The sequence below is a fragment of the Papaver somniferum genome, chromosome 9, assembly GCF_003573695.1.
Source record: "Papaver somniferum cultivar HN1 chromosome 9, ASM357369v1, whole genome shotgun sequence".
Taxonomy (NCBI): domain Eukaryota; kingdom Viridiplantae; phylum Streptophyta; class Magnoliopsida; order Ranunculales; family Papaveraceae; genus Papaver; species Papaver somniferum.
In genome coordinates this window covers 57,194,645-57,219,583 of record NC_039366.1, presented here as the reverse complement: position 1 = coordinate 57,219,583, position 24,939 = coordinate 57,194,645, and the positions used below count along the sequence as shown (strand labels likewise).

Here is a 24,939-nt window from a genome sequence, read left to right as displayed (position 1 = left end):
AAGTTGAAAAGCAAAAAAGAGGGTTTGACCCTTTTTTTACTACTAATATCTGATTATGGTTCTGTGGGAGTTCTTTAGGTTGCCATTAATGGAGGTTTTGGAGGTCGAAGAAAAATATCTACGGATGATTGATTAATTAATAAAAGATCATAAGATTGATGAATCAACAAGTATTATTAATAGTAGAACAGAGTTTATGTGAGAGAATCATTCCAATCATCTGGTTAAGAAAATCAAAACTCTCATGGGGAAGAAAGAGTTTCTGATCGTAAAGCCTATGGTAATACTAAACAACGTTTGCTATTCATAGAACTTACTAGCTTCATGTAATTATCACCACCATCCACACCACACCAGTGACTCCACACACCCTCTTGATTGTAACCTATAACTTATGATTTTCAAATCGGCAACAGTTTAATGGTTCAACACTAATCCATAACAATTACTGAGAATGTATTTGTTCACAAATCATTTGTCAGACTGGTTATTTTCTTGTTCCACAAATTCTGCCCTGATTGTTATAAATAAGATAATCATATTAATTTTCCTAACTACATCGACAACAACTATGATGAAATCAAGAACCTCCATCTTATTCTTACCATCGAATTCATAATACTTATTACTGATTCTTATCTTATACTTGAAATCCATTTCGCCGATCTGATTCCAAGGTCAGAAAGCTCGTGATGAATGGAATAATACTCACTTAATCAACAGACGATAATTTAAGTAAGAATTACTATTTAGTCCAATTTTTCATGACCCAGTTAATGGCTAGTCCATCCACGAAAAACATTTACTCGTTAGTCCAAAAACATGTTTTTGGACTAGATTATTTACTCGCTAGTCCAAAAACTTTGTGGAGATTATAAAGTGTATTTTCTAAATGTCTAAAACACCCCTATAGATCTAATTAATATCAACACATTGAATATTACTAGCAATATGTTACTACATACTAATAGTATCGATATGGTCATACTACATATCAATATGTACTATATTAATAGTAAAAAGAATATGTTACTCGTAAATTAAGTAACTACTCTACTATACTAGTAGTAACATGTGTACTAGTAGACTAGTTTACTAGTAGTAACTAGTATACTAGTAGTACTAATAGTAACTAGTATTATACTAGTATACTAGTATACTAGTAACATATTAATATGTAATATCAATATATAACATACTACATATTAATATGACACTACATATTACATATGTTACTAGTTACTACATATTACTAGTTACATATGTTACTACATATTACATATGTATACTAGTTACATATGTTACTACATATTACATATGTATACTAGTATACTAGTAAACTAGTATTAAGTAACTACTCTACTATACTAGTAGTAACATGTGTACTAGTAGACTAGTTTACTAGTAGTAACTAGTACTATACTAGTATACTAGTAGTACTAATAGTAACTAGTATACTAGTAACATATTAATATGTAATATCAATATATAACATACTACATACTAATATGACACTACATATTAATATGTAGTGTCAATATATAACATACTACATATTAATATGTAGTATCAATATTAATATGTAATATCAATATATAGCATACCACATATTAATAATGTTACTACATATTAATATGTAGTGCCAATGTATAACATACTACATATTAATATGTAGTATCAGTATATAACATATTGATACTAGTAACATATGTTACTACATACTACATTTGTTCTATATATGTTACTACATATTAATAATAGTATACTAGTAGTTACTAGTATACTAGTATACTACTAGTTATTAGTTACTACATATTACATATGTTACTAGTTACTACATATTACATATGTATACTAGTTACATATGTTACTACATATTACATATGTATACTAGTATACTAGTAAACTAGTATTAATACTAGTATATATGTTACTACATATTACATATGTTACTAACATACATAGTATATTATTTGTTAGGGTTAGTAGAGTAATTTTACTCTTTTCAAATCTTTTTTGGACTAGGGAGTAAATGTTGTCTCCCGCTGGACTAGCCACTAATCTGGATCGGGTTTAGTGGACTAATCAGGAAATCTCTCATAATTTAATCTTCTTGTGTGTATAACAAAAATAGAAAAAGTGGGTCATTGTTTTTTTTTTTTGGCCTTGTGGAGACTTCGACGTGTGGATAACATAGCGGCCCTGTTAATAGTTGGGGTCCAAAAGAAAACCGATTTTATTTGGACCAGATCAAAAGAATTTAGACCTTACAAATAAAAAGTAAAAAGCTTGAGTCTATGAAATGCACAAGGAATGTGATATATATTTTGCACAAACAAGTCACCTGCCCCACAGTGTTCCAACGAAAACATAGTGCATGGCAAGGCATCTTAGGCAGGTATCTCACTAAGGCTAGTTCCCATGGGGAATAGAAATTAAACACTTTGAGTCATTAGCGGTGTAGACTCGATCGCCAATGGTATCCCATCATGTATATTCACTTCATTAAATTCAACTTACTTAAACTTAAAATTTTCATAAATTATATATTATCATCTTATTCTTTCTACCTTAAATCTCAATTTTTAGTTTCATAATCAATGTACTCTTCTGATGAAGAGGTGTGTATTCATATGGATCGATTTGGATCACATCAACGAATGTTTCTTCAGGTGTTGCGACAAATGGATAATGAGTCAGATGAACATAAAGAACTAACCAACATTGTGTTGCGGTTATATTCATCATGGAAGATACCTAGAAATCCAGAGCCAAGAGAATGTTGGAGACAATTGGCACCCTGACCGCAACGTAACACAGAATCACAAGGGGCAATTGGTGATTTGAACTAGGGCTGTCAATGGGTACCCATTACCCGCAACCGGAACCGGATCCGGGAGAACAGGGTCCGGTTCCGGGTCCTAAAATAGGACCCATTAACAAGTTAGGACCCGACGGGTAATTACCCGAATGGACCCGTTAATAAATGGTTCCATACGGTTCCTACCCGGCGGGTAGTCGGGTATTGTAAGTATTTGTTTTTCTGGGGTTAATTCGGTCATGTGAAGGGTTATATATATACGTCGTTAACAATTATAGACAAACATAACCTAAAATTTCCGCATCTAACTCTTCTGATTTCACCCTCCGTTCCAAGCTCCGCTCAAAATTGGCCTTTCATTCTCTCCATCTATGTAATAATTTCTTGTCCTGATGAAATTTTCATCTTTTCATGTGTTATAATGAGGAGACATTGTTTCAGATCTGCTATCTTAGTAACGTTTAATGATGGGTTGTAGCTAAAAGTTAAAATTCAAAGTTGTTAATTTCGTAAGTTGTAAATGTTTACTGCAAATTTTTTTTTGCCAAACGTATATATCGAATCTCTTTATCAATTAGAGGATTGACTGATAATAATAAAATTTATTTGTTTAAAATTCCTTTGTTTAGATTTTGAAGTTGTAGATGATTATCTGCTTATTGATTAAATAACTTTTATTCATACTCAATCGGCAGTTCTTTTTAATTAGTGGCTAGATCTTGATAACGATGGTGATGCTGTTGTATTTGATCTGTTTTCAAGTGTGGGTATTTGAGGATAGATGAAGGTGGTTCTACAATTTTCACCTCTTCATTTCACTCCACCTCAATTTCAGAGAGCCGAGGCAAGTCATGACGGCTGCTGTCTGAGGAAGGTTTAGAAATTCAGAGAAAGAAATGGAGACTGCGGCTGTTGATTTGAGAGAGGGAATCGAGAGTTATGACGAGTTAACAAATCGATCTGTGTTGGGTTGGATTTGTAGAATAAGCTTCAGTCGAGAAACATATGATGTTGTAAATCTGGTGAAGATTGAAGGTGGAGATTAAGAAGAACTCATTACTTCTATGATTGTGTTGATAGATGGAGGAATTTAGAGAAGAATTGGAAGAGTCCACAGATCTAGAGAGCACACAGTGAAGAGAAGTTGAAATTGAAATTGAAATTGAAGAGTTAGGGTTTGTAAGTTTTGGGGTTTTTCTCGATGCTGAGATTAAGTTTTGATTCAGCTGTTGATGGTGGTTTTCATGAAATGGAATCAGGGTTTCTAAGTTGAACGCCAGCTGTGGTGGTCTGAGAGGGTTTGAAGCTATTCACATCTAGAAGAAGATGCTGTCATGAATTGAAGCTGGCCATGGTGTTGCAGCTGCAGTTGTAATGATGTTAGAGCTACAGAGTGAGATGCAGCAACTGAAGTGGTATGTGTTGGTCTGTGTTCGAATGAAACTGCGATTAATTATGCATTGCAGGTGTGATGTTGTTGGTAGAGTGCAAGCAGCTGTTGCAGGAGCCAAGAAACTGTCCGAGAAGAATTGGTACAGCTGACTTGTAGTTGAGCTGTACATGGGAGTTGTAGTGGTGATATGAAACAGAAATTGGTGATCAAGAAGTTGTTGGATTGAGTGCAGAATTATTGCTACTGCAATGGGTTTAAGAGAAATTGAAGCAACAGCTAAGGTTGGTAATGGTTGTTTGATTAAATCTTGTACTGAGAAGGAGCTTCTGAACTGGGGTTTGCTTTGTTGGAATTTCCGTGAATGCAGAGATTGAAATGGGTTTTGTATTGATGATGTTCATGGGTTAGTGGCCTGAGCCTGAGATGATGGAGATAGAGATGGTATTGATGATGTTGGTGGAATTTCTGGTAGTGGTCATGAGAACAAGAAAAATATGGTGTTGTGTTGGTATTAGATGGCGTGGGGAAGGCTGGTCTGTAAGTGTTGTATGAATGGTCTGAGATCGGCGTTGCAGGTGAAGTTTGGCTGAATACATTGGTGCCGAACTGAAGCATGCGAAATGAAGTTGCAGCTACAGTTGCAGAGGAGAGTAGTGGGTTACTAATGAAGCTTATGTGGATTGCTTGTCGGCTCGCTATTACAAAAGCAATAGCTCATGAACTGGTTAAGGAAATGGAATGAATGGGTCAGTAGGCGATGCTCAGAGGGACTGAATTGGCGCAATAGAGCTGAGAGCCGAGGTCAAAGCACTGGAGTTACAGTCGTGCAAGCCAAGGCTGTGGTGGAACTGGAGCTACAAGGAAGTTTGTGTGTTATCTGAGATTGTGCTGCAAATTGCTATGATGGTCTGAGATTGTAGATGTAAACTTCTAATGGTCATGGACGATGGCGGCAGTTCTTTATAGATTAGAACTGCGAAGATAAAGGGTGGGGATTAAATTGGTTATGTAGGAGCTGTTGTACTAAAGCTGGGATTGTGAACAGTTCGGAATTAAGATTCGATACAATTTATTGACTTCGTAAACCACTTACATTTCTATGACCTGATGTGTAATAGAACTGAACTTGAAGTACCCATTTAATACCCGGAACCGGTGGGTACCCGGCTGTTTAATAGGGTCCGGTTCTGGGCCAACTAATTTAGGAACCGGACCCGGAACCGTGGGGACCCGGAACCGGAAAAAATAATAGGGTTCGGTTCCGGGTAGTATGATACCCGGGAGGAACCGGACCCGTTGACATCCCTAATTTGAACCAAACATGGAAAAACATAAGATAAACAGAAGATAAGTAACCACACACAACCAAGATATGCGTGGTTCAACTTTATAGGCTATATCCTCGATCAACACCACCAGAAAAACTTTCATTATAATCAAAGATCATTACATGCTCTTTTCGCAACCCAAGACAAGACCCAAAGAGTTAACAAGATATACCTGAAAACACCATTGAGAACCATATAAACCAACTCTCTAAATTCTGCCAAGTATGAAACTTGTTATCTATCTTTCAAGATACAAATTCTATAAGAAGGAGGTCTTGTAATTGATCACAATTATAAGGACTTAAACTACCTAAATTAAATATGTACTAAAAGTGATATTCTTATTATAAAGATAAAACAATATAATGCGAAAAAGGAAAAACACAAGACACCGGGGAAAAAAATTACGAGGAAAACTGCACTCATAACCGAGTACATTCCTAGATAAGGTGGAAGATCTAGACGAAAGGCATTGTCACCAATCTGATCGAGAATATGAAATGGTTCATACCTCAATGGTTTAAACTTCTTACCTTCCCTCTTTAGTCGTTCTTTACCTAATTTTAACCATACCAAGTCGCCAACACCAAAATTACAAGGTACAAGATGCTTGTCATGCTTTGCTTTGTATTTGGGTTGTGACTTCTTTAGTTGTGCTTCAACGGTCGCATGAATCTGAGATATCTTTTCCAAGAAATTTTGTGCCTTTTGCCGTTCACTTTCTTCCCTTCCCCCCATTGAGGTGTCGCTAGAAAATACTAGATCGAAAGGACTAGGTGGTAAGTAACCATAGCACGTCTCGAAAGGAGATTTTCCCGAAGAACTGTGAACTTCTCTACTGAAAGCAAACTGTAGATATGGTAAACTCTCATCCCAAGTTTTAGGATGCTTAGAATTATATCCCCTTAACATGTGAACCATAGTCCTATTGACCACTTCTGTTTGTCCGTCTGTTTGCGGATGAAAAACTGTACTCTTCTTCAACCTAGTGTCCATCATCTTCCATAAACAATCCCAAAAGTGACTAAGGAATCGACTATCCTTATCAGAAATAATCGAAGTAGGTAAATCAAAATGCTTCCACACATGCTCAAAGAAGAAATTTGCTGCACCGACTCCTGTTACCGTCTTTGTACATGGAATTAATGCAATCATCTTGCTGAATCTGTCGACCACAACGAACAAATAATCATGACCAGACTTGGTCTTCGGTAACCCACCAAGAAATCCATAGAAATACTCTCCCAAGGCCTTGATGGTACTGGTAATGGTAGATATAACCCACGTTTTATGTTGGAAGGTTTAGATGTGCTACACAACTTACACCCTCTAACCAACTGTAGGTGTAAATAATCCACAGGGCTAGGTGGCAAGATCCTAAGCTATGATACACCGAAGAGGAAAGAGCGGTGAAGCACAGGATAGAACCAAATAGCGCAAAGAGCGAGGTGTCAAGTGGGTCGTACGTGATGGCCCTACAGTTTTCGGATGTGACATGACCCTTATCCTCTGACAAGTCGGACGAACGATCAGAAAGGACTCGGTCAGACAAAGGAAGCTGGTCAAACAAAGGGACGAGAAGAAAGAAGGGCGACATCGTGTCAACCAGACGATCAGGACTCTAACTCGAGTGAAGAACTATCAAAGACCAAGACTCTATCGGCCATACCAGAAAGATGGGCGAGCGCCAACACAGGTCCGATAGGGAACAACTAAACTGATGTAATGTGACCAACACTGTAATTCTGTTGTATTTCGACCTTGGCCTATAAATACAAGGGCTGGTCGAGAGAGAGAGGCAGGTTGAGAGAGAGAAACAAGACACTACATTTGAGAATTTGAGAGTTACACCGTTTGAGAAGGAGAGAACACCTTGTAATCAAAGAAAAATAATAATAACATTCATCCTTTCACCCCGTGGACGTAGGTAATCATACCGAACCACATATATATTTGTGTCTATGTTTGTTTGTGCATCTTTACTTAGTTCTAATTCATATTCTACACCATTGGATGTAGTTTGTGGTTTTATGCCACTACACAAACTTAGCCACATCATCTTGCATCTTCGGCCAAAAGACATAACGTCGGAGGTTAAGTAGAGTTTTATTCATCCCAAAGTGTCCAGCAACTCGGGAAGTGTGTGCCTCTCTCAACCACTGTAAACGATCTCCATCTTCTGGTATGCAAAGTAACTGACCTTTGTATAACAATCCATTTCGGAGTTCATAGTCGCTTCAAACCACTCTTTACACCTTCTTGAAGTCTTTACTGGATGTATATGACTCTGCATACTCTTGAGGAACAATTGGCTGAATTCTCATGGACACCATTAATGCTCGCACTAGAGGTCGAGATAACATATCTGCCAACTTGTTTTTTACTCCCTTCTTGTACCTAATGAGAATATTGAAAGTTATCAAGTAAGACATCCACTTCATGTGCCGGGATTGTTGTAGTTTCGTTTGTGCATGTAGATACTCCAACGGTTTGTGATATGAATGTACCACTACTTCTTTACCTAAGAGATACACTCGCCAATGCTTGATACATTGATATAAAACATAAAATTCTTTGTCATAAGGTGCATAGTTTTTAATAGCACCTGAGAACAATTCTGCATGGTATTCCACTGGTTTACCATCCTGTAACAACACTCCTCCAAAAGGATAGTTAGGAGCGTCGGTCTCAACTTCAAAAGTACGTTGTAAGTTAGGCAATGCCAGCACTGCTGCTTCTGAAATCTTCCTTTTTTAGTAACTGAAAAGCGTCTTCATGGGTTTGCTGCCATTCAAACTTTTCCTTAGCTCCGGTCAAACCATGTAATGGTCCTACAATATTTGAAAAATGTCGGATAAACTTACGCAAGTAAGTACAATCCCCTAAGAAACTCCTGATTTCAGTTACAGTACTAGGTCTAGGCCACTTAGTGATCACTTCAACCTTCCTTGGATCATTCTTCCATTGTCCACCACCAACAATGAATCTGAGATACACTAACTCCTCCTTCCCAAACTCACACTTCTTTACGTTCAACTTCAGCTGGCCGTCATGTAACATTTTAAACACCTTCTCAACATGAATGAGATACTCTTCTCAAGTTCTGTTGTATATTAGGATATCATCCAAGTAAACAATCACAAAATCTTCTATAAAAGGTCGTAACAAATCATTCATCAAACACATAAACGTCGCTGGAGCGTTACACAAACCAAAAGGCATCACCAACCATTCGAACAAGCCTTGTTTGGTTTTGAAAGCAGTCTTCCATGTATCATCTTCTCGAACTCTCATCTGGTGGTATCCGAATTTGAAATCCAACTTTGTAAAGACTCGATCTTTTTCCAACTGATCCATCATGTCGCCTATCCTAGGTAGAGGGTAACGATTCTTGATTGTGATCTTGTTTAATGTTCTATAATCAATACACATACGCCAGCTTCCTGATAGGTGTTATAAAACACCTAGATTTATATTTATTGTTTATGCTTTCTATGCTAGTTTTCTTGTAAATTATGTACTTATGTTTACTTTTGAGTTTCTTAAGTGCATTGGAGTCATTTAGAACAAAACAAGAAGAAATCGTATATTTGGAGCAAGAAAGGCGAAAGCGTCAATTCATTGCAATCACTACCGGAGCACATTGGAGGATAAGGGGAAAGTTGCTCATGATTAACTATAGGAGCTGCCATTTTGGTGGCCTGCATAAGGTTGTTGGATGCCTATATCAGTTTTACCCATTACCAAATGCTAAAAGTCAGAGAATTTATTCCTTCTTATCATTAGCTCTTCCTTATTTCCCATCTAGAATTCAGAGAAAATAAACTATTGATGGCTGTCGTTGGGATTTTGATTCAGAGAGTAAGAGAAGAAATTGATGGTCGAAATCAAGAGGAAGGTTGAAGGTGATTCTGATAACAAATGGGTATTACTCATATTCAAGTTCTGATGCTCATAAATTATGTTGATTGAAGAGCTAGGGTTTGAAGTGAATATGGAGAAGTTCAGAAAGGAAATTTAGGGTTTCTGAAGCTGAAATCGAATAGGTTTTTGTCAGTGATGATATGGGTTTGGTTCAACAATAGAGATGAAAGATTTGAGCTTCTGGTGATTTCAGTGAATGCTGGTTGGATTCATGTTCGAGAAGATTAGAAATGGAAGACTCAGAGATTGATGAGATAAGGAGTTGCTGCTGGAGCTCAAAGAAGAGATGGGTTTTTGCAGGGGAGATTTGTGTTGAACTGTAGATGATTTTATGGGTTTCTGGTGAAGACATGATTGCAGCTGAAGCAGTGAAGTAAAGAGGAATCTGTGTTTGGTGATTGAATCCTTGCGTGCTTGAGAATGGGAATTGTGCTGTGTTATTCAAGTTGCAGGTGGTTTGTAGTGAAGCTGTATCTGGAAATGAAGTTCATGGGTATTTAGAACTGAAGGTGCTAAGCCTGAGATGATATTGCAGGTGTTGAACTGATGATGGCTCGAATTGAGATGGGAATTATGGTTCATTTCAGGCCGAGAATCGAATGGGCAGTGAGAAGATGTTAATGCTTAGGCTTGCAATGAAGGTACTGATGGTGCCATTGAATTGTTGTAATGGGTTGCAGCTGAAATGGAGTGGTGCAATGGCAGTAAATGTGTATGCTTGTGTCAAATTCAGTATTTACACGAAATAAGGAGATGTCTTGGAGGTGATGCTCAGGTAGTCACCTTACAAGAAGTTTTGCAGTGTCAAGTGATGTTGGAGGAGAATGGGTATTGCAGGTTCAAGAGAGAATGTTGTGTAGCTCAAACTGCAGTGGATTATGCCGTGGATTGTTTGTTGTTGCAGCTGGAAATGGTGGCTAAGTTGCAGTTGGTACTGCAGTTATGAGGTGTGCAGCTTAGATCGTGTAGTGCAGTTTATGGTCAGAATTGAGCCTGTGATGATTGAACTGGATGAACTGGATGAACTGGTGGTCCTGCTGGTTTGCCAAAGATGGAAGCAAGCACTGGAACTAATTGGTGATAGTAGTGTTGCTGTAATGGAAGATAATGAAGGAGTTGTTGTTGGTTCTGGGATGATTGTTCTACTGTTGGTTGTTGATCTGAGAAATGTGTTAATGGAGCTGGTACTTATGTGGATGACTGAGTTGCTGGTTGAGAACTCAAGGGAATGGTGCTGCAATGATCAAATGGAAGTGAAGGATAGAAGTTACAGAGTTGGTGATGCACAATGATTGTGCAACAGTAAGCTCAAGCCTGTGCAATGACTCAGACCAAAGCTTTCTCAGTTGATTCAGCTCAGTCAGGCTACTCAGACCCTGACTCAGGTCTGACTCACTGAATTTGACCGTTAGTCAGCCGTTAACTTTAACAGTGACTGTTGGCTTTGACCGGTTACCGGGTTGACTTTGCCGGTCACCTGAGATCTTTTCCGGTTGATTTCCGACCAATTTCCGGCGATATTTTTTGGACATATTTTCTACATGGGTTCTTCACACACATGGGCTTGGTGGACTTCTTGGTGATGGGCTTTTGAAGACTTGACCTAAGAAGAGCTGCAAAAATAAAAAATTTCTACTTTTATCACGTATTATTTTCGACTTGGAACTTTGGAGAGCGGCGATTCTATTAGGGTTTGCTTTCGTTTATTTTTGATCTTCTTCGATTTATTTTTGATTATGATTATGATGAACTCAAAAGCTATGAGTAGCTAAACACATATTATTGGTGTAGGATCAGAATCTCGCAACAATTGTGTCTCAGCGAAATTATCAATGGTACAGCACAGTAGCGTCGCAGAACAGTTTCAGAAAGGATAAAATAAATGACGTCATCTAAAGTCATGGGAAAGATGTGACAGTCCTGCGAAAATTAGAGAGCTTGCGAAATTAATATTTGTAAGGTTGCGAGAATGTCGCAAACCATATCCGAAAATAAAGGACAAATTAGCTGTCATCCATTATGTATTTTCTTATAAATAGTCATTCGAGTTGTAAAAGAGAGAGAGATCTTTTTTGAGTGAGAGACAAGTAAATATGAGAGAGAGAAAGTTCAGAGCAGAGATCATTCTTGATTTCTTTATTTTCCTTGTAAGAACATTCAGAATTTAATCAATAAAATTAAGAGTGTAAACCTAAAAATGAGCTGATCAACAATGAAATCATATGAGGGGTGTATTGTAGGATTTCCTGCAACTACATAATGGCGCTAGAAACAGGGAGGAGTTGAAGATTATTCTAGAAAAAGCTAAAGATTGATATTGAGATTTGTGAAAATTTAAAGTAATTGATTAAGAATTTTTCATAATTTCTTGAAATATTGTTAGCATTGAAGAAATGGCTAGAAGAAGAAATACATCCGAACAACCGACTACTATTAGAAGAAGCAAAAGAATTGTTGGAAGAGAAAGAAGTGAAATGGGAGAATCTACTAGAATGAGAAATAATAGAGAAAATCTAATTCAATCGCCAACTCAAAAAACACTAGTTCAAGAGAGGAATACAGATTATGACAGAGTGAGCGTACACACTTGGCGATCAAATTCAGTAGAAGAAATAGAAGAAGAGCAACAAAATAGTAATTACAGACAGGAAGAGAGAAATCAAGAAGCAGATGAAGGAATAATTCATGGAGGTGAGGAAATTGGAGCGTTAGAAACATTGAGACGAAGAATACATGAAGAAAGAAGAGCTGAGGCAGAAGAACGTGTGAATTTAACAAGACAAAATCACGAATTAAGGATGGAGAATATCAGATTGCAGAATAGAAGATCGAGAAGTATTACAAAATCATATTCCAGATCGACTAAAAGAGAAATGAGGCAAAATTCACCTACGATCAATGCTGGAAACAATATTCAAGAAGAAATGTCAAATCCTAATGAAGAATATCGCGAAAATAGAGAAAGAATTGATGATCGTCACATTCCACAAAATGAAACTTTTGATGATAGGAAAATTGGAGGAAATCAAGAGAACGGGCAAAATCAGAGACAAAATAACCAAGATGGCGAAGGAAATCAAGAGGAAGGAAGAAGAATTTTACATGTGAGATAAACTCAAAGAAATCAACAGACAATTGAAGAAGAAATTGAAAGACATAATGCTGAACAAGCACGTTTAATCTGCGAACGTGAAAGATGGAGAGCGGAAATGGAAGAACAAGAGTTTCAGAAGACAATTCGCCAAAACAATCATGACAATCGGGAAAGAAGGCGTCTACAAAACCAGAATAACGATAATCTCAATGAAGAGTATGATAGAGTAAAGAGAATGGCTGAAAGACAGCGAATTGAATTGATAAGAAATGAACAAAATTATGGTGGGGAAAATGAACGACGTCATCATTTGCGAATTCAAGATAGGGATGAGGAAGAGAATCGCAGAAGAAGGAGAGATGAGGATAATGAAGAAAAGATACAAAATTTCGCAAGAGAAGATAGACGTGAACGCAGAAGAAGAGAAGCAAAATTAAAGAGACCAATGGGTCAAGATTCAGGAGTAAATAAGCAAATCTTGAAAGAATTAGAAGAACTGAGGGGAATGCTAAATAACAGAGGGTAAGTAGGTAGAATACAATTGGATGAAGCAATAGAAGAAGCTGCGAAAACTCCATTTACAAGGGAAGTACAATTAGGAGGAATACCACCGAAATGAAATTTGCCTGCATTAACCAGCATTTTCGATGGAACAACTTGTGCAATTCAACACATTAAAGCTTATTTGAGGTGCATGTTACAATGGGAAAATCATGATGCGGTATTGTGCAAATATTTTGCATCCAGCTTAATAGGAGAAGCGTTAAAATGGTTTGAAGGTTTGCCAAAGAATACAATAACCTCATTCAATCATTTGCAGACTACATTCTTGGGGGCATATATAAGTAACAATTACTCACGACCTGGTATAGAAGATGTGTTTGGATTAACGCAAAGGATTGGCGAAAGTTTGAAACATTTGACTAAAAGATGGAGAACTATGTGTAGCGAAATGGCTGGCCGTGTAGATGAGAGATATTTCATATTATCATTTATCAATGCTATGTTTGCAACAAACCTGTTGTATGTCCAAATTTTCAGAGTCAAGAATACGATTACAATGACTGAATTGCGAGAACTTCAAGAAGAATACATTGTTTTAGAGGAAAGACAAAATGAAATGAAATCATATCCAGTTGCGAACACCAGCTCACAAACAGCGAATGCAAGATTATTACCCAAGCTAATAAATACAGTGGCGAATACTTCGCAAGTACAACAAGAAAAGGTGACAGGTAACAATCAGCAGATGTTGGTAGCTATGGGGAGTCGAGATCAAGAAGAGTATGAAAGACAAAGAAATTTCTACAGTCGTGGAGGAAGTAACAAGATTCAAAGACTCGATCAACCGCAAGAAACTTATGGAGGTCAAAGACCAAACTTTAATAGAGGACAATGAGGTCACAAGGTAGTATGGGAAGAAATCAAGATGTCACCTCTAAATGCAAGTGTGGAGAAGATATGGGAAGCTATAATCTTGATGGAGAATATACCAACACCATGGAATATGGGAACGGAACCACCTCCAAATCACAGAAGTCATGAATTTTGTTCTTATCATCATTTTCATGGACATACCACAAACGATTGCAGAAATATAAAGAGAATTATTTTGAGAATGATAGATCAAGGAAAATTAAACGACTTTCTGGTAGGGCATCCGCAACCTCAACCATTACCACCACCGCCAGAACATCACAAAGTGAATACGATGAAAAAGAAAGAAACATTCTTCATAGAAGTTGGTGCAAAAGCAAAAAATCTATTCTGTCACTCTACCGTACATTCATATAAGACAATTGAAGATTTTCATGATAATGTTTTGAGTAGAGTGTTCGCAAGAGATAATAATGGAAGAGAAATTATGAATATTGCGAAAATCTCGCGATTAGAGGAATGGCAGAAACAGATCATTTCTTTTACCGCAGAAGAAATTCCCGAAGGAGAAGAGGTGCATGATAATCCATGGGTAATAAAATTAGAAATTAATCTGAAACCGAAAGAAGATGAGGATGATGAAGCTGAAGATTCATGGGAAATCAATAAAATTCTAGTCGATACTGGAAGCTCTGTGAACATCTTATTTTATCATACTTATAAAACCATGGGTGGAAGAGATGATGATATTATACCATCAACATATAAGATATATGGTTTTAATGATACTGCTAACAAGCCTAAAGGGGAGGTTACTATGCTAATTCCATTGAAGGGAATATCTTCTGAAATCTCATTCTGTGTTGTTGATGTAGAATCACCATACAATCCGTTAATTGGTCGACCTTGGCTACATGGGATTCTAGGGGTAGCTTCAACTTTCCACCAATGCATCAAATTCCCTCACCCCAATGGTGTAGGAATCATAAAGGGAGATTGGGTCGAAGGAAAGAGACGTTACGAAACTGAGATAGAATCTTGCGAAGGAAGAGAAAACAAGAAGGACAACTGGCGACACAAAATCAAAGATGTACAAAGAAGTGAGAGGTTGATGGTGGATACAATCGAAAGGAAAGAAGAAGAGATGTTGCGAAATTAATGCTAGCTCAGAACAAAAATGATGAGCATACTACTACCAAAGAAGCAGTAGCAGAAAATAATAAAGAAGCAGAGGATGGCAAAGGTAATAAAAACAAGAAATGTATGAATGATTAAGTTGTTGCGATACTCTCGCAATAAGTAAAATTCTCAAAAATACATTTAATTGAACAACAAAGTTGAGATTGCGAAATTCAGATTTGCGAGACTCTCGCAGAGATAATGAATTTTACAGAAAATAATCAGAGAAGAATGACAAAAGAGAAAGAGGCGAACCTTTATGGCGTACACCCTAGTTCGCGAATACAATTTCGCAAGAGGAAAATGTAAGACCTAAAGTTCGTCATATAAGGGGGTACTTGTTGCATGGCTCAGGGAAAGGCTACACCACCCCCGGAACCTGAGTCATGGAGATTTGGGGTCAATGAAGCCCATCCGGGAGAGGCACCTTGGATTCTCAGCTTAAGCATATGACTTAGGTTGGGCGACTAAGGTAATAAGGACTCTCCCAAGGAGTGCAGAATTTGATCAAGGCGCCGAGGTACACGGTTGAGTCAAGAGTGCCGGGGGCGTTTGAAGCGTCCTTGCCATTCTTGACAAGTCTTGGCTTATACTGCACTCAGCCCGAAGAAAACCCCACTTAGGGTGCTGTCTCGTAACCATAAGCCCTATAGGTAAAAGGGATAAGAGGCTGCGAAAACAACTGGTTGTTGTTAAAACTGGATGGGAGGAGCTAACCTTGTATGGTAGAAGTACGCCTCCTTGAAGGGGCAACCACGGGGAAGATAAGGGCGGCACCCTCCATTAGGGAGATGATAAGTGTCTTAAGACGCAAATGTCATGAGGCTTATTATTCGCAAGGATATTAAGGCTTGTCATATTTGTGCAACAATCCTGAAGAGGCAATAATACAAAAGAAAAAGATAAGACGAGATCAATGGGTTTTCGCATGAAAGTGCGAAGACGTCCTGCGATTTCGTCGTAAGACGGCAATGTCATGGGGCTTTATTTTCGCAAGAATATTTAGGCCTGTCATATTGTCGCAATATTCCTGAAGAGGCCATAATACAGAAGAAAAAGTTAAGGCAAGATCAATGGGTTTTTGCATGAAAGTGCAAGGACGTCCTGCGATTTTGTCGCAATGACAAGAGGTGGCATAATAAGACCTTTAATTAGGAAGGCAAAATAAGATCACACAGGAATGAGATTTTGAAAAGAAACAAAATTCACTTCGCAAAAGGTTGCGAAATACACAATAAGAATTTTTTTTATGAAATCTCTCATTTGGATTCAAATAACAGAGGCAAGTATGGGAATGTATGAAATTAGAAAATGTTATTTGTCTCCATATGAGCGATTTACTCAAAAATTCAAGAATTAATGATTATATTGATTAACTGTATTGCAAAGAAGAATTGTTTTAATTTACGCAGGCCAAAATGAAAGAAACACAAATATACAGAAAGAAGAAATAAATGTACAAGTGTTACAAAGAATCAAAGAAAGAAGTAAAGACTATTTCTTGGTTAATCCTTCATTATCTTCATCAGACTTATTTCCTTCTTCATCTGCGTCAGAATCCTCATCACCATCAGAACTTCCACCACTATCAGATTCTTCATCGTCAGCTTCACTACCAGAGATAATCAAACTGGGAGTATTCTGTGGGATTTCTTCTAAAAGACAAGGGTAATCAGAATGTGGGATATTATGATCATCACAAACTATCTGGATGGTTTGATTACGAAAATGCATAGCGTCATTCTTAAAATTCTCAACGGTGATTTTGATTTGATTCTTCAATCTAGGATACTTGTCGTTGCGAGAAGAAAGATTTTTTGCGAGTTCCTATTTTTCAGCTTCAAGTTCTTCAATCTTTTCACGATATCTATTTTCAGAATCTGCGAACAAAAGACAACCAATTATTAACTTGATGAAAATCCGTAAGAAGCAAAAGATTAGTAAAGAAGAGCAATTAGTAACCTTCTCTGTCAGAAATCATGTCTCTAATCAAGGCTGTATGTTCAACTTGGAGACTAACATTTACGCCTAAATCTTTTCTAGCATCATCTAAAATTTTCGCAGCCCAGACAAATTCATCCTCACTACTTATGAGAAGACGAGAACGAATTTGATTTTCCCTTTCGCAGAGTTCAATATTCTTGCGGTTAGCTTCATCTCGCTCAAGTTGAACTTCAAGGAGAGCCTCTTGGAATTTCGCCAAAGCCTTGGCACCTTGATCAGAGATACGATCCTTATCATCTATAAGACCGCTAATCTTGGTTCTCAACTCACTGGTTTTCTCTTTGGAATCAATAAGGAGACGTTTAAATCTGTTAGCTAAGCCTAAACTGGATCTATGATTAATTTCTAAGAGGCGAAATTTTGATCTAAGTTCATTTAGAGAAAGAGATGAAATTCTATCATTTGAAAGCTATTTAAGGAATTGTTAAGACGTTCAAGAAGGGTATCATTATCCAAGGCATTAGGAAATGAACGAAGAAGGGTAGCTTCATCAGAAAGGCCATAAATGTCTGCAAAAAGGATCATTTAAATAAGATAAAACAACAAGATGAATGAATAAAGAGAAAAGAGAAAAGTAATATACCGTAAAGCTGATTATTAGCTTGTTGAAGACTAGAAATTTTGTTCTTATAAGAGTAAGAATCAATTTCTAATTGTCTATTCTTCTCGCGAAGATCTTTAACTTCAACTTCCAATTCTTCATTCCTTTTGCGAAATTGAAGATTCTTCTTTTCAAGCTTTTCGCGTCTTCTCTCTAGATCTGAGGCAACCGCAAAAGAAGCTTTTCCATTCTGCGAAAATAAATAAAAAATATTAATATAGAAAGAGATTTTGAGTTATAACAATGAATAAGTAAAAAGATAAAAGTATACCAAACTATTGAGAGAAAGCAAGAAGTCGGGAGTCACTGATCTAGAAACTCCGCGAAGAGAGCTATCACCATCTAGTAAAGGGACATCACAAAGGGTAGCGAGAGCTTTGCAGGTATTTGCGAACTGGCTATCTCCCATTCCTTGTAGAGAATCAGAAAAGAGGCCAGAAAGCTTAGCCATAGAAGATTCAGGTGGAGAATCTTCAGTTGCAGCGAGATCATCATTATCCTCATCATCTTTGTCACTTTCAGAATTTTCGTTAGGAAGAACATTTGAAGGAAAAGAAGAACGAACTTTTCTTTTCTTTGGAGGAGGACCAGTTGATTTTTCCCTGCGAAGAGCACCTTTACCTTTATCACCAATATTCGCAGCATCAGCAGATTCTTCTACTTCAGCAATAATCTTCGCACACAGATAGAAATAAGAAATGGAAGCATGGAAATAACAGTACTATTTAAAGTCATAAGAGAAAATTTCTTACCTCATCTGTATATGAGCGAAGAGCTAACAGAGTACTAGATTTCCCAGTCCTGTTATATATATCCTTTAGTTTTTGAATCTGCGGAATGTCGCAAGAGTTAGCGAACAAAATAGTAAAAATCAATAAAGAGATATAAGATGAGTTAAAGGGGAAAAAAATACCTCTTTCTCTTTCTCGGGACAAGAGAAAACCCAAGGTTGATATGCAGCGAGATTCGCAGGAAGAACGTTTGATCCAGCAATGTAGGGTCCCTTTAACATTAAAGGAAAAGCACACCATTTATCGTCTTTGGATTGGCGAGGAATTGTGTTTTTACCAGAATTCCAGTCAATATCTTGCATAAGAATTTTGGCTTCATCAATGTTATCTTTCCTTCTTAATCGAATACCCCAGCGAGTATTCTCTTTCTTCATGGAGATAAGTTCGTAGTTTTCAAAGAAATTCGCCACTGTATACTTCTCAGCAACTATCTCTAGGTTTGCGAATTTTGGATCTCTAAGTTCTTTGGAGTAAAGATATCCTCTACCAGCACCACGATTAGCGAACTCTAGCATCAGACGGATGCAATCCCCACTTAGTTGGAAGATGGCTCGCGAAAATCCCGGATGAGCGAGAATTTCATAAAATAAAGGAAGTTCTAGGTTATAAAGAGGAATAGGGAGACCTGCGAGAATCTGACCTAGCGAAATTATAATTGATTGATCATCACAATTTTGATTAGAGAAAAGCTTGACAGAAAGAATTGATTTGGCATTCTCACCAGGAATGGTGGAGAGTGTAAAACCTTTATAAGCAAGATCTTTTTGGACATCTTGTAAATTCTTCTCATACCTATGACCACTTGGAGCCATGTTTGAATATAGAGTATGGGAATGTATGGGAAGTAAAAGGATTGAAGGAAGAAAAAATTACAGCTGCAGAATTTACAAAAGAATAACAGAGTTGCAGAGATGAGAGAATAAAAATAGAAGAGAAAGTAAAAAAAAAAAAGTGGAAAAAGGAGGGGATAAGAGTATATAAGGAAAATTTTTTACTCGAAGAAATAAACACCATTAAGACGAAGAGACGTGAGCGGTTGAAAAGTAGCGGTTACAGAAGACGTGTCAAGAAATAAATGGAAAAGAAAGTACGTGTGATAAATGTGGAATATGAAAAGATAAGTAGCTGCGGCATTTCTCACATCATTCTCTACTTTGCAGAGAAAGATATGAGAAGAGGCAAGATGTAGGATCAGAATCTCGCAACAATTGTGTCTCAGCGAAATTATCAATGGTACAACACAGTAGCGTCGCAGAACAGTTTCAGAAAGGATAGAATAAATGACGTCATCTAAAGTCATGGAAAAGATGTGACAGTCCTGCGAAAATTAGAGAGCTTGCGAAATTAACATTTATAAGGTTGCGAGAATGTCGCAAACCATATCCGAAAATAAAGGACAAATTAGCTGTCATCCACTATGTAGTTTCTTATAAATACTCATTCGAGTTGTAAAGGAGAGAGAGATCTTTTTTGAGTGAGAGACAAGTAAATAGGAGAGAGAGAAAGTTCAGAGCAGAGATCATTCTTGATTTCTTTATTTTCCTTGTAAGAACATTCAGAATTTAATCAATAAAATTAAGAGTGTAAACCTAAAAATGAGCAGATCAACAATGAAATCATATGAGGGGTGTATTGTAGGATTTCCTGCAACTACAATTGGTTTTGGGATAAAGTTGATTTCCAACATGTTATTTGATTCAATGAATCAGTTTTGTCTCAATACTTTATTGTTTATGATTCATTATTAATTTTGTCATATGATTTGAATGCTAGTTTGGTTGAGTCCGGAATCAATCCGATTTACATTCATCTCTATTACTAGATTAGGGTTTTCAATACGAAATAGTTGTTTATCCCTGATTCTAAGTAGCATAGTGTGAGTAGTGCTTGTAGTGATATATCCTACTAATCACATATGAATCATAACCTTTGTTAAAACGAATTAGTGCTTTTACACGTTTGTTTGCATTGATTAGTCTTATTTCATAGAACTTATTGCTCTTAGGGAGTTAAACTTAATTGTGCTTTTACACTTTAGGTTGCTTTCTAGGTAGATTTCACAATAGCATCTTTTAATGTTGTTTGTGATAGATTCGGGAAATAAACGGGATACTCTTGCGATCAAGATATCCTAGGACTTTTAGTAAATGAGAGATTAAAATATCAATTCTAGTCATTGATGAATATACATGTTTGTGAATGATACTATCCCGTGACCAATATCTTCTCCTTATTGATTATTCAAGTTATTTTATTGCTTTCAATTTATTTTATTGCTTAGATAAAAACAAAAATCCCCCCATTGGTTACAAAGAAACTGAAATTTCATAACAACAAAAGTCTCTGTGGGAACGAACTCTTTCTTATCATATACTATATTTATATTTAGTAGATTGAGAAAGTGAAATTATTTTTGACGCATACGACAACGATCACCTCCATCTTTCGTTAGCACCGACACCACCCCTGATCGACAAGGTGAAGCACTTGGCACTATCATTCCTAATTCTAGAAGTTCCTGGACTTGCTTCTTGATCTCATTAGATTCCTCTACGGTCGTGTGATAAAGACCTACATTAGGAAGAGAACTCTCCCCGGTCAACATGATCTCATGCTCCATAAATCCTTATATTTCAACTTCAACCTTTCTAGGTCGACTTCTTGTTGAGCAGTCAAGGCTGCTAAACATACTCTACTCGGCTCCTGTTCAAGAGAACAGATCACAAGGAGAATGAACTTTGTGCTAGCATTTACCAACCGCTTAGTCTGAGTGGCTGTGATCAAGCTTGCTCCCTCGAAAGGAGAATCTATAGCCCGAATCACAAAACTTTCCCCATCTTTGGTAAAGGTATATTTTTGTTCCCTCCTGTGTAGAGTTGCATCTCTATCCCATAGGTAAGGACTACCTAGTTGTAATGGACCAGAGAATTCCCCCTCCAACGGGTCGATTTTCAACCCGACTAGCAGAGCCGAACCCCCGATACGTCACTCAGAAGTTAAAATAAAATATACATAATTTATATTCATTTTAAATATGAACAACGATGGATACAAGGTCAATGGGGAAAATGAGAACGAAGAATGAGAATATCATTTGACATAGTTCCGGCATGGGAGAAAATCATTCAACGATTAATGGATAAAACAAAGAATTTCAAATTTAAATTCACATGGTCATTAAAATAAATCAAAGAGTATCTGCAAATCTCTTGACCAACAACACCAAAGCCACATCTCATAATAACTTTGAAATCAGACAAATCCACTTAGTACATTTATCATATAAAGCCATTATATAAACATTGATTAATATCCATTACCCTTACAGACGTTTTAAGACATCATTTTACAAAAAGATACTCATTTAGCACGCAGCAGATTCCAAATGAAAATTTAATCATACAACAGTATTTTTCAAATGACATACTATTTAGAACTAACTGGAAAATGAACATAAGAATGGTTCCTAACTGAAAGTAAAGACGCCTTGTTTAACTTCTACACTATCATAGTCCAAAAACAGTTCAAACATGGATTACCCAAGTTCCAAATTGATACTTAAATTTGAAAGCATAGTAGTAGAAAAGAACTGAAATCTGAGAGTTAATATTGCATAATGGAAGACATGCCAGCACTTTTTTGAAATGACATCAAGAAAAGATTTACATGCAGTAGACCCAAAATAATGCAGACTGTTTGATGCCGGCATAACCAAATACTTTCTACCAGATCCCATCATATATACAACAGCAAAACACATCAAAATAACATGGGATAACAGCAAGATAAACTACCCAGATAACCCCGTGATATACACATCATAGACAAGCAAAAATACTAACTTTTGCTCAAGCTCCTGGCTGCAAGCTCATCCCAAGCTTACTGCCTCAACCTCGCTTCGTACTTTATGGAAAACAAAATCAATATGGGATGAGCCACAGCCCAGTAGGGGTAACGAAATAATGTACCAACGACGAACGAAAAGTAAATCAAGCTAAAAGAGTTGAGCATGTAAAATTCAGAAGCATATAAATATAAAGCTTGACAATTCCCAATTCATTTGAAACACAAAAATGAAATAATCATCAACCGATGGTGAAGAAATTCACATTTTTGCTACTAGTGAGGACCAAACTCTAATGTTAGGATAGTCAGGATATCAGCCACCGTCCCGGACGGTCTTCCGCGGGTAGCCACATTTGTGGGATGCCCCTATGGGCCTAACAAACTCACCTGTAGCCTTCCAAAATTCTTCGAAACATGCTCAACAAATCAATTACGATAAACACAGGTGAACTCGTAACTGTGAAATCAAATCTGATCAACCCAAGATGTAAGCAATACCGTTATAACAGTCCGGAAGTCGGAATCGAAATTCGTGCATCTAGCTAGTAAGAAGGAATCTCAAACTAACTACAAAACAATATACTGTCCAACAGCACCAGTAAACAAGTGATAAAAACGGTGAACTAAAATCCCGTACAAAGTTAGATTAAGTTGAGACCACAAACCGATGAGAAATAAAGCCAAGTATAGAAATGAGAACTTTTCATTTGGTAAACACAGCTTATCGACCTTATCAAAATCAAATTTACAATTTTGGTTTAATTTTGCGGAGTAAATGAACTAGACAGTGAGAACAAGGAACGTGTAAAGAGATTTATCCATAAATTAAAAGCAAGTATTTCCAGCCCACATGCATGGCACACTGTTGTCATTTTAAACATAAGTTTATGAGAGACCAGGAGGCAAAATGAAACAACAACAACAAAGGGGAGATATACAAGTTAAAACTTGATATTAAAGATTAAAATTGAGAAAAATTATCACCAAAGTGGTATCGGGTTAAAGGAGTTTAAATGGCTATTGTACTAAACCGAAAACAATGGTTTTTCAAACACAACTAATACCAAATCACAATTATCAAAAACCAGGGCCATGCATGGTATGGAAACAAAAGAGCATATTCATTTAGTCATTTTTACAAACAGATAATAGGTTGGTTCAAAACTTCTTTCAAGACTTGATTTGGGATAGGAAATCAAACTTGGATAGTTGCAAAACATGCTTAGCTTCATAAAAGACATTTTTAATAATCACAAATTGTGCACAGTTTAACATTGAAAAATTATGACGCAATTTCAAACCAAATACCTTGTCATGCAATAATGCAGAAAATTTAAGGAAGCTTGCTAACAAAATTTCTTAAATATATGGTTAACAAACCAACTCAAACAATCAATTCCATAACTTCAAAGATGGTTGAACAAATTATAAAATGTTCCAAAACCAGGACATCGAAATAAGGAAGGCATCAACAACCAAAAGGAAAGAAAGCCCCCTACCTGTGAGTGAGTAGTACAGCTTCTAGTCATATACCGAACGTGGGTTGAGCTTGAATTTGAACCAAAATTTTCTAATTTTACTGAGTTGGTTTTGCAAAATGCTACCGATGGATTTTATTTTATTTTTTGACTGGAGGAGGGGAAAACAGCCCCAGAAGTAGAACAAAAGAAAGAAAAGGAAAGTTGATTCTTAAATTAGAGTGGATTTATAAAAAGACCAAATTCTCCCTATTTTTGCTCATGTCCAACAATTGTCGTGTATGCTTCAAAAATTCTAGATATTTCCATAGCTCATATTAATCCAGCACCCTAAGACTACTAAGGGAGGGCCTATTTAGCTAAAAACACCCACACTTTAGTTTATGGCACTCACCATGTCTATAGCACCCTATATTAGGATCGTACGCGCACTCTATACAGTTCTAGCTTTACACTAAAATGGGTTCAAGTCATGTTTGGATCCGAGTGGAGATTTTTAGTGGTGTTACACTAGTACTACCTGGCAGACATCCAAAGGAACTACGTCGCATGTAACTTCTTCGATATATGACCAGTCTAGAGCAAATTTGAACGTGCACTGCTGTGAAACTTGTAAGCCTCCTTCCTTTTGAAGCCATCCTAAAGGGTATGATTTTGGATGTTTGATAGTTTTCAAACCTAACTTCTGTAGCAAAGAATTTGAAAGTAAATTCTTCTGACTTCCCGGGTCAATAACATCATCAACTAGTGATGTTTTGACTTGCATCTTCACTGTGAAGAGTCGCTACCTAAGATCATATTTTGAAGGTCTTTCTTTTGCCCCTGTCATAAGAGAAAGCTTTGAATTGGGCTCCGTTAGTCCGTGAAATTCTTTTGGAGTTTGAGTGACTAGTGATGCCTTCTTGCCTTCTTTCCTCTGCAACCCTTCTTGTTCTCTTAAAGTCTTCTAGCTTCTCGAGTACCTCGCCAAGCTTTATGTAAAGAGATCTAGTGAAGCTATAAACCACAGGGATTTACCCTAAAAACTAACCTCGCTCTGATACCAACTTGATACGTTTTGATCCCTATACTTTGGTAGCTATTACTATAAAGGCAGAATTCAA

At 36.9% G+C, this 24,939-nt stretch overlaps 1 protein-coding gene and 1 long non-coding RNA gene across 2 annotated transcripts; both read right to left on the bottom strand.

The window, feature by feature from the left end:
• Positions 1-8,254: 8,254 nt before the first annotated feature.
• LOC113311987 (uncharacterized mitochondrial protein AtMg00860-like) lies at positions 8,255-8,602 on the bottom strand. The gene has a single exon (XM_026560767.1). It carries the CDS (start codon positions 8,600-8,602, stop codon positions 8,255-8,257), a length of 348 nt encoding a protein of 115 aa, XP_026416552.1.
• Positions 8,603-21,623: 13,021 nt separating this feature from the next.
• Positions 21,624-24,002, bottom strand: LOC113309199. The gene is made up of 2 exons (XR_003340443.1): positions 23,858-24,002; positions 21,624-22,829 (listed from the first exon to the last, which is right to left on the bottom strand). It is a non-coding gene; the product is annotated as an uncharacterized LOC113309199 (long non-coding RNA).
• Positions 24,003-24,939: the final 937 nt, after the last annotated feature.

Excerpts from the sequence above, each read along its gene's own strand:
- LOC113311987 (XM_026560767.1), bottom strand. The coding sequence starts at position 8,602 with ATGTTACATGACGGCCAGCTGAAGTTGAACGTAAAGAAGTGTGAGTTT.